Source organism: Ornithorhynchus anatinus, chromosome 8 (genome assembly GCF_004115215.2).
Source record: "Ornithorhynchus anatinus isolate Pmale09 chromosome 8, mOrnAna1.pri.v4, whole genome shotgun sequence".
Lineage (NCBI taxonomy): Eukaryota > Metazoa > Chordata > Mammalia > Monotremata > Ornithorhynchidae > Ornithorhynchus > Ornithorhynchus anatinus.
In genome coordinates this window covers 36,232,964-36,246,652 of record NC_041735.1, presented here as the reverse complement: position 1 = coordinate 36,246,652, position 13,689 = coordinate 36,232,964, and the positions used below count along the sequence as shown (strand labels likewise).

Here is a 13,689-nt window from a genome sequence, read left to right as displayed (position 1 = left end):
ATTTTTCCGGGTCTGAGTTACCTCATCTGTAAAACAGGGATTAGTATTGTGAGCCCCATGTGGGACATAGATTGTGTCTAACCTGATTAGCTTGTATTTACCCCAGCACTTAGTACAGTGCCTGGCATGTAGTAAGTGCTTTAGCAAGTAGTATTAAAAAGCAAACAAACAGGGAACTCAATCAAGGGGTAGCAGGGAGAAGTAGCATGGCTTAGTGGATAGAACTTGGAGTCAGAAGAACTTGGGTTTTAATCTCAGCTCTGACGTTTCCCTGCTGAGTGACCTTGGGAAAGTCACTTAACTTCTCCATGCCTCAGTTTCCTCATCTATAAAATGGGGATTAAGACAGTGAGTCTCATGTGGCACATGGTCTGTATCCAACCTGATTAGCTTGTATCTTCCCAGCACTTAGTATTGTGCCTGGCACATAGTAAGCACTTAAATACCATAAAACAATTATTCTGCAAAATATCACATGCGATATCATGTGGAATTGGAAGAGATGGTAAATTTTTCCCCACCTCAGGTCATTTAGTTTTCTTGAAACCACCCCAGTTGATAGTTTTTCTCTCCATAATGTTGGTGCCATTGGACAGTGACTAGCAGAAAAAGCGAACATTCATGTGTGACTTAGGGAACAGACAGCCTACATAGTTTTCTGGAAAGAATTTTCTCTATCAGTGTTTAGGAGAAAGGTATCAAATTGGTCACCCCCTTGATGAAACAGCTTCATAGAAATCCAATTGAAAAGGTCCGGGGATGATGGCTAGAAGAGTGAAGACCAAAGCTTGCAACATTAAGGAAGATTATTTATGCTGTGGTTATTAGCTGTTTAGCTTGCATCTACCCCAGCGCTTAGACCAGTGCACGGCATGTAGTAAACATTCAACAAATACCACATTTATTATTATTATTCATCCAGAATCCTGAGTCATCATCCTTGCATCTTCGCTTCCCAAGAATCTGGCTCTGTAAACTGGACAAGTCTTTTGCCAAGTGACACAGATTTACTCATTGCCTCTAAAAATACCCCCCAAACTGAAATGGAGACAAATCCCACTCGATTCTCTGAAGGGAGTTGCTTTTAGAAAATTAATTTAGTTGTTATTTCTGATGTTTGTAATTGTCCTTTTTAGAGTGAAAATAAAATCTGGAGATGGTTCTACTCCACCAGGAGAAACACGTTTCTCAGTTGGCAGCTCTGGGTTCAAGTTATGGATTAACGGACTGCTTTAGTGCATTTGTTATAGTGATTCTGCATCATTGCCCACATAGTTTTCTTTTCTGAATTGATAGTTTCCTTTCCTTTGAAGGATATTCCTGCAAAAACAGAAAAGTACCAAAAGAAAGTTTGATCTTCACATTCTCTTTACTCATTTGAAACTCAGCTGTGTAGTAATTAGAAGGGTTGAGTTCCCCCTCTCTCTAGATTCTAATGGATTTTTCCAGCTGGTTTTGGGATCACCATGAGAAATTCATATTCTGTTAATTTGACTTTTTTTATTCATTGGCTTAAATTAAAGCCAGCATTTAAATAAAGGGCACACACATAATTTTTCAGCTGATTTAGGAAATTTTGCTACTTTCAGCAGTGGCCAATGCTGACAGGTTAATGTATTGTAGGGCTTTTTCTGAAATTCAGCAAACTCTTGGCAAGGATTGCAATCAACTCAGCATTCTTGAGTACTTCGCTATTCTCAAATACCTATAACACTTAGGTACATGTGGATTTTTCACCTCTCTCTCCATCCAGATTGTAAACTCATGTGAGCAGGGAATGTATCTGGTATGTTGTACTCTCCCAAGCACTTACTACAGTGCTCTGCACACATTAAGTGATCAATAAATGCAATTGACTGATTGCAAAGGTGCATGTGCAAGTGAGGCCCGCTGTTGTCGCCTGAAGGCCTATAATATCGCTCATGTGAATCATTTACAGAATTCCCCTGGACTTAGCCCCTTCCCGGATCACACTTCCTCCAATTGCCCAGGCACCCACGGAGGATCAACCAAGCTGTGTGCCCCTGTCATGGCCAGAGTCCACTAAATCATCACTTTCCAATGAAGAAAACGGTTTTTAGCAGAGAACTAAATTAATGTCATCGGCTTTACATGGCTCATGATTGCAGGGGAGACAAGAGAGTTCGCAAGTCCATTTCTGGATCTTTGGTGGGCTCCAGGGAAGTCCATTGGTAGCCACTGCCCACATGCTCTCCCATACCACCGCAGAGCAGTCCACCTCGACTGACTATATTTTATATGTGATATTTGTTAAGCTACTTACTGTGTTCCAAACACTGTACTGAAAATAAACTTCCTGGTTCTTAAAGTGTACGTACCATCCCACCATTCATTCATTCATTCAATAGTATTTAATGAGCACTTACTATGTGCAGAGCACTGTACTAAGCGCTTGGAATGTACAATTCGGCAACAAGATAGAGACAATCCCTGCCCAATGATGGGCTCACAGTCTAATTGGGGGAGACAGACAGCAGAGCAAAACAGAACGAAACAAAAACGAGACAACATTATCACGATAAATAGAATCAAGGGGATGTACACCTCATTAACAAAAATAGGGTAATAAATAATATATATAAATGAGCACAGTGCTAGGGGAAGGGGGGAGGGGGAGGAACAGAGGATGGGGTGGAGGTGGGGGAGCAGAAGGAAAGGGGGCTCAGCTGAGGGGAGGTGAAGGGGGAAGGAGAGGAGCAGAGGGTGGAGGGGGAGCAGAGGGAAAAGGGGGGAGCTCAGTCTGGGAAGGCCTCTTGGAGGAGGTGAGCTCTCAGTAGGAGTAAGGTTACCCAGCAGGCATTCCACCCGGAGCTGCTTTGCAAGATAGTAACTGTGGTAGACTGTAAGCTCACTGCGGGCAGGAAACTTGTCTATCAACTCTTTTGAATTTTACTCACCCAAGTGCTTGGTACAGTGCTCTGCACATAGTAAACACGCAATAAATACCATTGATGATAGTGCAGATTTTCAAAGGGACTCCTCCAGGGAATGTAGAGCCTTGCCCGTGGAGTATATTAACATAAATATTATTATTATTATTATCAGTAATAAAGTTCTGAGGTAGATTTAAAATAATCACATTGGAAACAGTCCCTGTCGCACAAAGGACTCACTGTGTAAGTAGGAGGAGAACAGGTATTGAATCCCCATTTTACAGATGAGGAAACTGAAGCACAGAGAAGTGAAGTGACTTTCCCAAGGTTACCCAGCAGGCAAGCAGCAGAGCCAGGATTAGAACCCAGGTCCTCTGACTTCCAGGCCCATGCTCTTTCCACTAAGCCGTGCTGCTTCTCTAATATTTTTCAAGGAGCTGTACTCTAAGCATTTTTTTAGCAGAATTTTCTCTCAGGTGAGACACACAAGATTTTAGCTGTACAAGGCAGATCCTAAAAATATGAAGGCACTGTGTAGGATAACTTGAAGTGAGAATTTCCTAAAAACAATTATGAATTATATGCCTTTTCCAAGCCATCCGTGATGTTTCTATTTGGGAAGCAGCAGAAGGAATGCCAGTTCTTGAATCTGAGCTTTATTTTCAGTACAGTGTTTGGAACACAGTAAGTAGCTTAACAAATATCACATATAAAATATAGTCAGTCGAGGTGGGCTGCTCTGCGGTGGTATGGGAGAGCGTGTGAGCAGTGGCTACCAATGGACTTCCCTGGAGCCAACCAAAGATTCAGAAATGGGACTTGCGAACTCTCTTGTCTCCCCTGCAATCATGAGCCATGCATTAACCCTTAAACTCAACCTGGCCCTGGCCCAGAAACATTCCAATCAAGATCAGAAATTCAAAAAGAGTTCTTCCGAGAGTACTTATCCTCATCTGGCTCTCATAGAATTTATGTTTAAAGCAAATAATCTTAGCAGCAACATGGCCTAGTGGATAGAGCACAGACCTGGAAGTCACAAAGACCTGGGTTCTAAATCCAGCTCTGCCACTTGCCTGCCATGTGATCTTGGGCACTTGCCTTTTCTTTGTTACCTCATCTGTAAAATGGGGATTAAGACTATGACCCCATATGGGAAGTGGACTGCATCCAACCTGATTAACTCATATCTACCCCAACGCTTAATACAGTGCCTGGCACATGGTAAGTACTTACTAAATGCCATAAAAAAAATAATCCGTGAAACCAGAGCTAGAATCAAGAAGCACCTTTGGGATGGATATGTTATGGCTCTTCCATTTTAGGACTTGTCTGCCTTTTGTGTCACTGGGCATCGTGAAATGTAGAATTAAGGGCTACATGGATTTATTGCATTTTTTTCTGGTTCCTTAAATGGGTGGAATAGATTTCCCCTTTAGCTGTCAAGTGAAATTATTGTCAAGATATAATTCTGTGAAATATGAAAGATGAGTGACTTGTATGTGAAGAGCTCTAAGGTGGTGGTGCATAGAATTCATTGCATAACTCCAAATGTAATAAAAGGGATTCCAGTCACCTAGGAGATGGATGAATTGAGCCAATTTCTAAAAATTGGAGTTCTGTAAAATTTGCCGCTTCTCTCCATTTACTGTTCTTTTAGCATTCCTTCCCCATTCCAGCCCCCATGAAACTGAATAAAGTTTAATGGTGAAGAATAGGTTTTCTTCACCGTTAAACTTTACATAATTCAGGGCTGAGGGTAAAGGGATCATTTTGGTCCCCAGAAATAGCCCAGGCAGTGAGCGACATTTGGTTTCCGACAGAAGGGTCTCTGAGACCGTCTACTCGGCATGCGCTTTCACGAGTGTGGCCTCCAGCTTTGTTCGAGGGCACCTGCTGACTCTGAGCAAAGGTTGCTGGGCCGTAAGCTACTCAGCCCCATGGCCATCTCTTGGACATGCGGAAAAGGAGGTAATGGACCAGAGTTTGAACTGTGCTCCTCTTTCCCCACCCCCCATTTTCCAGTGTGGATAACAGCTGCTGCCTCATTCTCCCCTCGCCAACTGGGTGGACGGTGCCAAAAGTGGCAGGAGGAAAAATAATTGATAACTCTTTGCCCGACTGCCCTGTAGCCTCTCCGCTGGTCGCCACCCACAACTGCTCAGCAGTAATGCCCAGTCACAGCAGTCATACGCCGGGACCTCATACCGAGCCTGTTGAGTTATCCCGTACACGCCAGTGGAATTCCCTTTCCTTAAAAAGAGGAACCTGTGAAGGTATGGTGGGGAGAGAGAGCTTAGAAGTCACTGACAGTTTCTCTTTTTGCAAGAAAAGTGAGGTGCAAAACTAACTCCATTTCAGGAGGGAGTTGCACTAGATTCTAGTCCAGTCTACCCAGGGTCTTTTTGCCCCAGAATAGTGGGTTCAAACTCATGCTTTAGGGGAAGCGGTCAGAGCACAATGTTTTACAGTTTCTTCTGTCAATCAATCAATGGTTTTTACATAGCACATCATTCATTCATTCGTTCAATCATATTTATTGAGTGCTTACTGTGTGCAGAGAACTGTACTAAGTGCTTGGGGAAGCACAGTACAGCAATAGAGAGAGACCATCCCTGCCCACAACAAGCTCACAGTCTAGGGACAGAGACGGAACATCAATACAAGTAAACAGACATCAATATAATAATAGTAGTAATAATAAAAATGGTATTTGTTAAGCACTTACTCTGTGCCAGGCACTCTACTAAGCACTGGGATGGATATAAGTAAATCAGGTTGGACACAGTCCCTGTCCCTTGTGGGGCTCACAGTCTCAATCCCCATTTTACAGATGAGGTAACTGAGGCACAGAGAAGTGAAGTGACTTGCCTCAGGTTGCACAGCAGACAAGGAGCAGAGTCGGGATTAGAACCCATGACCTTCTGTCTCCAAAGACCATGTTCTATCCATTACGCCATGCTGCTTACTACCTTCAGTACACTGTTCTAAGTGTGTGGGAGAGTACAGCTCAACAGAATTAACAGACACATTCCCTGCCCACAACAGGCTTTTGGTCTAGAGGGGGAGACAGTCATTAAAGTAAATAAATAATTTACATCCTATTGGTCTAGTGGCTGCCCATCATTAGGATAGATAGTAAAATATTGGTTGCAGCGCTTACTATGTGCTTAGAGCTAGGTCAGATGCAGATTATCAGAAAGGACACAGTTCCTGTCCCACATAATGCTCACAATCTACCATCCCCATTTTACAGATGAGGAAACTGGGGCCCAAGTGACAAACCCAAGGTTACACAGTACGTCACTGGTAGAGTTGGGACTCGAATCTAAGTCTTCTAATTCCCAGGCCCAGATTGCCTCTCACCGAGCTGATTTGTCTGCTGCTCCTTTTTCCCCCATGACCCTCTGATAACATCACTTGTTTGAGTCTCTTCCCCAGGATGTAGTCAGAACATTTGTTCTGCTCTTCCAGCTTGTTCATGCCCTATTTCTGTTGGCCATTCAGCCGATGCTCAGGTACCCTGATATTACTTTTGATGCTCATGTGTCTTGCCCAGTGAAATAGGGCTGAGTGCTTATTACAGTGCTTTGCACATAGTAAGCACTTAAATGCCATAATAATGATATTATTCGTATAGGTGCTGGTAAACTGACTGCTGAACATTGTGGAAAGTTTTGCCCTGTCTTTTGATGTCGGTTCTGAAATTTTTAATGGCATTTGTTGAGAGCTTACTATTTGCCAGGCACTATACTAAGTGCGGAGGTAGTTATAGGCTATTCAAGTTGGACACAATCCATGCCCCACCCGGGGCTCAAAGTCTTAATCCCCGTTTTACAGATGAGATGACTGAGGCACAGTGTAGTGAACTGGCTTGCCCAAAGTCACACAGCAGACAAGTGGAAGAGCCGGGATTAGAACCCAGGTCCTTCTGACTCCCAGGCCCATGCTCTATCCACTAGACCACACTGCTTCTTATGTGCTTCTTATGGTTTATATGTGTTGCAGAGGAAATTCATTGAGAAACAGACCTCTAAAAGAAGAAGCAGTGTGGCTCAGTGGAAAGAACTCGGGCTTGGAAGTCAGAGGTCATGGGTTTGAATCCCGGCTCTGCCACTTGTCAGCTGTGTGACTGTGGGCAAGTCACTCAACTTCTCTGTGCCTCACTTACCTCATCTGTAAAATGGGGATTAACTGTGAGCCTCAAGTGGGACAACCTGATTACCCTGTATCTACCCCAGTGCTTAGAACAGTGCTCTGCACATAGTAAGCACGTAACAAATACCAACATTATTATTATTAAATGGCTGGCCAGTCCCACAGTTGGCAGCCCTCTAGTTTACTGTAAATACTGATGCCTCATTTTTGTCACTTTGATCAGTTTCATCATCATCAATATTTTAATAAGGTCTATAAATACAGTATAGCACTCCCTGCACTTTTCCTCGATCTATCTTATTATAAAGATCAAAAGTTGCATTTTTGGTCTGACTCCACCCTGAGTTTCAAGGGGGCATGACTTTTGATGTTGTTTTATAGGTGTTCCAGAAAGACTCAGACTAGAAGCCTGTTTTCCAAAGCTGGTTTTCAGAAATTCCAGTTCATGTTCACAGTCAGCTCCCTGACCTTTTTCTTATAAATGGAGGCATCTTTGACATCCCTTGACATTTCTTCCGTGTTTCATGGCTTTGGGGAATGCTCAGTCGGATGTCTAAGCATTAAGTCTCCTTGCTTCTTCCTCAAGGTGGAAGACCTATTTAGAAAATCACTGGGCATAGTGGGGGCATAATCCGTGCAGGTGTGCATCCTTGCCTAGAGTGAGAGTGGATACATTTGCCCTCTTCAGGGTGCCATGGTAGTGTTGGGCATTTGTGACTTTTGTAGTGATGAGTGAAATTCCATGATAGGCAAAGTGGCACATCACCGAATTTCTTCAGCCTGAACCTCCCATCGCTGGTCATCCCCAACTTGCAAAATGTTAATCTATTTCCCACTTGGCTGCAAGTAGGTATCATTTAATTGAGAAGCAGCGTTGCCTAGTGGATAAGAGCACGGGCCTGGGAGTCAGAAGAACCTGGGTTCTAATTCTGGTTCTGCCACTTGTCTGCTACGTGACCTTGGGCAAATCACTTCACTTCTCTGTGCCTCGGTTACTTCATCTGTAAAATGGAGATTAAGACGGTGAGCCCCATGTGGGACATGGACTGGGTCCAACTTGATTTGCTTGTATCTACTCCAGAGCTCAGTATGGTCCCCGGCACAGAGTTAGAGCTTAACAAATATGGGGGTGGGGAAATACTATAATATCAAGTATATTAAGCTCCTGGGGAGCCAACAAAAGAAGTAAAAGACATGGTCCCTGCCCTTAAGTTTACAATCTAATGGGAGAATCAGTAGACATCAATTGATACATACCTCAGCTCAGAGAGAATTGCTGTAGGTTTCTGCTGTCTTAAGAAAAGGGAAAGCAACAGAGTCACCGTTAATATTTACCAAATGTTTTAAGTATCCATGTGACCCCACCAAAGAGCAGGCCTATTTTGAGAACTTCGCTTTTATTTTCCATTCCTCTTGGAAGGATAATACTGATGAATCCTTGGAAACCACCAATCTCCAATTGAAGATCCTTGCCCATTTGAAAATAATAATACTTTGAGCCGGTGTTGATTTTTTTTTTTCCAAAATGCTTTTAACTAGTTATTTTATCCTCACAACAATCCTGAGGCTATATGAAGGCAGGTAATAAGGTTATGCCTACTTAACAAATGAGGGAACTGAAGTCCAGAGAAGATATGTGGCTTGTCCAAAGTCCCACAGCTAGCCATTGGCAGAGCACCCGGATCTTCTGAATCCCCGGCCTGCACCCTTTTTGCTAGCCTAAACTGCCTCACTTGCTGTGTACTAGTTTCCCTTAGGCAGCACTTGTGAAGCCCTAATGAGAACTCTGAAGAAACAGGGTGTCCTGATTTCAGAGAAATAGTCTTTTGTGGTGCAGTGATTCCCAGATTTTTTTTTTACTGGCCTCTGCCATCAGATTGAACTTCAGAATTTTTAAAATCCATTTATAGTTATCTAATATCTCTGCCCTTCGTATCTCTTCATGGCCCGTATTTGTTTACCAATGCAAGATCGTCAGTCCCTCCCTGGATCTTTTCCTTGTTGAATCAAGAAGTGTCTGCCAACCCCTGTAACTTGCCCCTCAAAAATATGATAATATAATAATAATAGTAATAATTGTGGTATTTGTTAGCACTTACTATGCACCAAGCACTAAGTGCTTGGGTAGATAAAAGATAATCAGGTTGGACACAGTCCCAGAACCAGAAGGTCATGGGTTCTAATCCCAGCTCTGCCACTTGTCTGCTTTGTGTTCTTGGGCAAATAATTTCACTTCTCTGTGCCCCACTTACCTCATCTGGAAAATGGGGATTATGATTGTGAGCCCGAGATGGGAAAAGGACTGTGTCCAACCCAATTTGCTTGTATTCCCCTAGCGCTTAGTACAGTGCCTGGCACATAGTAAGCGCTTAACAAATTCCATAATTATTATATGGGGCTCACAACCTGAGGAGGAGGAAGAACAGATCCTGAATATCCTTTTTACGTGTCAAAGGTCTCACAGCCGACAAGCGGCAGAGCTGGAATTAGAACCCAAGGCCTCTGATTCCCAGGCCTATGCTCTTTCCTCTAGCCCAGGATGTTCCCTCCAAATGCTACATCTTGATTCTTCCTCTAGTCAGCCTTGCCCCTAAATCCCTCACTAAGAGTTTCTTCTGGGCATGAAGACCTTGTGATAATTGAACTTGGTCTTTTCCTTGGAAAAACTAATCTAGTCTGTAGTAAAACTGAGGAGTAGGAAGGCTTATCTGGACTTTGGAAAATGGCAGAGGACTTAGAATGCATAGAATGCTATTAAACTATATGTATAGATATTTAAACTGTATATCTTTAATTGTTATGGTTGCCTTCTCCTAGTGTAATTCAGGGTGATGGAATGGTGTACACTGCTCTTATTTAAATCTTTGCATGGTGCACTAAGGGTTTCTGAATTGAGTGACAGGGAAGAAAGAGAAACTTACATTCCCCAAGTGGCAGACTTTTTTAGAGCACCCCACATACAACCTTAAAATCACCCAGCATCAATCTGAGTAGTTTTGAGTGGAAAACTGCTAATCATCTGCAGGGAAATTACTGAAACTAAAAGTTAAATGTAGACTAAGAAAACAGAAGTTGAGGAGTAAGCTGGTCACTGGTATTTGGAAAATGGGGACCCAAGAACTGGCTAAGCTTGGTCCCGAGGCTCAAATATAATTCAACTTTCCATTGTTTTTTAATTTGTTTCTTTTGAGAAAATAATGCAAAGGAGAGCTTGCTGTTTCAGTTATATTTATAGAGCCAATCTCCATAACAGAAAATTAGGGCTATTCGGTATTCCTAACATTTTTTTCCCAGGCTCGGAATATGTTAATTTAAAGGGACTATACATTAACTGAAATGTATACTGTATCTTCAAAAGATGTCTAAAATCAAGGAAACAAAACGAACCTAAATACACGTTTACGTTCCATGCAGTTTTGTGTTAGCACTTGGTTAAACTCCACTCACCTTCTCTCTACAAGATACCCTTTGAGTTCTGATCCAGCATCCACAGGAGACATTTCCTGCAACCCCGCATCGTTTTCGGAGCCAGCCGGTCTCTATGGCAACATGCTAGATTGAAAGATGTGTGGAGAACAGGGAGGAGAGGATGGAGTTAGAAAAACCAAGTGGTGGTGTGTGTCCCTGACGTCAGCAGATCAGGCTCTCGATAGGATGGTTTAGTCAACTCCCATTCAAGGCTCCTCTACAGAGCTTCTTTATTAGAGCGGGCTGCCAGAACATCAGCATTTCCTCTCTTGCTTTTATGCCTTCTCATCTTTTTTCCTTTCTTTTCCTTATTTCTCTCTTTTTTTTTTTTTAGGTTTTTTTGCGGGGGCGGTGGAGTGGGGGGAAGGGAAGGCTGCACCTTGCCCCTGAGAATGTGTAGCTCGAATTCAGGGTTTTGTTGGCCGCTTTTCAATTTAACATATTATAAGGGCAGGGAGGCATGGCTGCGTTTTACTTGACCTCAGCAACACTGTGAAATCTGTTCTACTCTCCTGAAGGATACTGACTATGCAGAAATTTATCGAAGCAGATTATTATGAACTGGATTGGTATTATGAAGAATGTACCGATGGTAATTATGGCCTTTTATAGTCTAACGGCGGGATGTAGATATGTTGTTAATGGGTGGGTCTGTGTTATTTAGAAGGAAACTGGTTAGAGATAGAGGCACTGGGGCTGCTGCAGCCGAGGTACTTATCCTGTAACAATTTGAATGTCTTTTGTAAGCCTCTCTCAGATGTCTGCAGTACAGGGAGTTATGCGGTAGATGAGCCTGATTCGGATATTTGAACATTTGCTCAGCAGAAGTGGTTGTGTAATGCCTGTCACATGAATATTATGGTGTGGTTTTATAATTAGTGTAGCCTGCTACAATCAGCAAACGTAACCTGGATTGGCATTGTACCTGGAATTTACCTAAACTAAAATCTGCACTATGTGCTACTGACGAGTTGACAGTAAGTAGTGCATTGTGTTAAACGGCTGCCTCCATCTCATTCTTGAGCATCAACTCTAGGCCTAGCAAAATCTGCTTTCCTCCCAGCCTAGAATGGGTTCATTCTGAAGGCAACTGGTGGTGTGGGTAGCAGGGGGAAACACACACAAAACACATACACACACACACACGTACCAGAAACTATACCACTCATTTGGCAGGCTGTTCAAATGGCCTGTCTCACCATCTGAACCTGGGCCAGGTACTTACCGGTTGGCATGCTGTCATTTGGAGCAGTAACATCACGCGGACATCCCGTTCAGGATTTTCAGGCTAAAGAATGTGGGTGAGGTGGATTCCAGAGACTGACAGGACTTTCATGACCCCAGGCTAGAGGAAGGGAGCTTATGAAAAGAGATCTCAAGGGAAACCTTTTGTAATAAATTTAGGAAACTGCTCAAGTGATTTAAGAAGTTTCTTTTGCAGGCTAGCTTTACTACTAGACTGATACACAGCAAAATGATGCATTGCCATATATTACCTGGGATCTTCATTGATTTATTTTCTGGTATTGACTCTTGGTTTTTTTTATGGTATTTTTTAAGTGCTTATACATAGTCAAATGCTGTTTTAAGCACTGGGGTAGGTACAAATTAATTAGGTCAGGCACAGTCCCTGTCCTGCAAAGGGCTTACAGCACAACTAGGAGGAAGAACAGGTATCCCCATTGCACACTGAGGAAACTGAGCCACAGATAAGTTAAGCGATTAGAACCCAGGTCTTTCTGACTCCCACATCCATGCTCTCTCCACTAGGCCACACTGCTTCTCAGCAGCAGGAGTCCCAAATCTCAACATGGATTTATTTTTTTTTTAAGTGCCTGGATCACCTCCAGATGTTTAAGGAAAGTGTTTTCCCCTGCACGGTTGCAAGATTTAGGAGTCCTGATTGTACTTCCAGTGATATCATATGACTTGCCATTTTCAGATGTCTCAAGTGCTGAGATATTTTCTTAGCCTGAATGATGCAATGGTCTGAGCTGACCTGGTTAGCAAGCTGGAGAATGAGAACAATCATTATCTCTTTTTCTCGACTGATTTCAGCCACAAATATCCCTGAAAGGAAAAATACCCAGGAGGGTTTCTGGTACTGGAGGTATGACACACTTAAATTACTTCTGTAATTCCATTCAGAGTGGCCAGTGCTGCACAGATTAGACTAGGAGAATATTCTCCCTTAACTGTTCTCTGCATAGGTTTGAAAGCTTATAAAATCTTTGGAGGTGACCGTGTTGGAGAGTGGAGAGAGGAAGGTCTATTTATTAAGCAGTCTAATCACTGAATTTGATCTGTGTTGCTGGAGTCTGGAAAGTTTCCTTTGAGTTCCAATCTTTTGGAGCCAGTCTGCTTTTTGTTCTTCCTCTGGGGAAACCAACCAGGTAGGAAGTTTATGGAAATTTTGGGGAAGTCCTGGGTGTGGTTAAAGGACGTAGAGAATTGTTAAGAAACTCCTACACCCCTAAACACCTAATGTTTTGGGGATGTTCATTTATTAAGTCCCTTCCTTTTCCTCTTCGTGAATTGCATGTGACTGAATTAATTTGTGGTGATTAGAGCGTGTGAGTAATAGGACACATCGATCCCTTCCCGGGGAGGAGAAATTATAACATTCAATGGGCGATTGAATAGAGTTGGTGGAGAGGTCTGTGGGCCAGCTAAGTATTGCAGAATCATCTTAGAACTGGGGCAGAAGGGTGTGTGGCAAGGTTTTCTTGCCACCTCTATCCAAATATTTATCGAACCCAGTTGTCCCCACCCCTTGGCCCAAGGCTGAGGAAACCACATGTCCCAGTCATCCAGCCCTGCCGCACAAGAGGAGGTCTGGCTGATGTCGACATAGAACTCCCCTGTCGGCCTCTTCCTCTTCGGCCCTGGCCCTGTCACCGAGGAAAGAAACTGAGGTAAAAGTAACCAGATGATTTTTCAAAGAGAAAATCTGGCTGGAATCGAGTGTTCTGCCATTTGCAATGTCGGGAAGGGGAGAAGGGCTTTTGGAGCTGGGAGACATTTTTAGATCACAAAACACGTGATGAGAAATTCTGAAACCGTGGCAAAGGGATTTGGGTTTCAGGTGCACCACTGATTTCCGAGAGAACAAATATCAAGGATTCATCTCTTCGGAGGAGCTGACTCTGCTTTGTGAGTCGGGGGGGCCAAA

General features: G+C 43.1%; 1 protein-coding gene across 9 annotated transcripts in view; it reads left to right on the top strand.

The window, feature by feature from the left end:
• TRAK1 (trafficking kinesin protein 1) overlaps positions 1-13,689 on the top strand; it is a 116,314-nt gene that overhangs the window by 29,423 nt on the left and 73,202 nt on the right. For 2 of the 9 annotated variants that reach the window (XM_029071339.2, XM_029071338.2), the window contains exon 1: positions 10,883-11,109. The exons of 4 other annotated variants lie outside the window; for them this stretch is intronic. In XM_029071339.2, coding sequence (XP_028927172.1) covers positions 11,046-11,109 — 64 coding nt within the window. In that variant the 5' untranslated portion in view covers positions 10,883-11,045. Of the gene's footprint in view, positions 1-10,880; positions 11,110-13,339; positions 13,433-13,689 lie in introns of those variants that run through there. 3 more of the 9 variants (XM_039912954.1, XM_039912953.1, XM_039912956.1) reach the window with 3 other exon arrangements.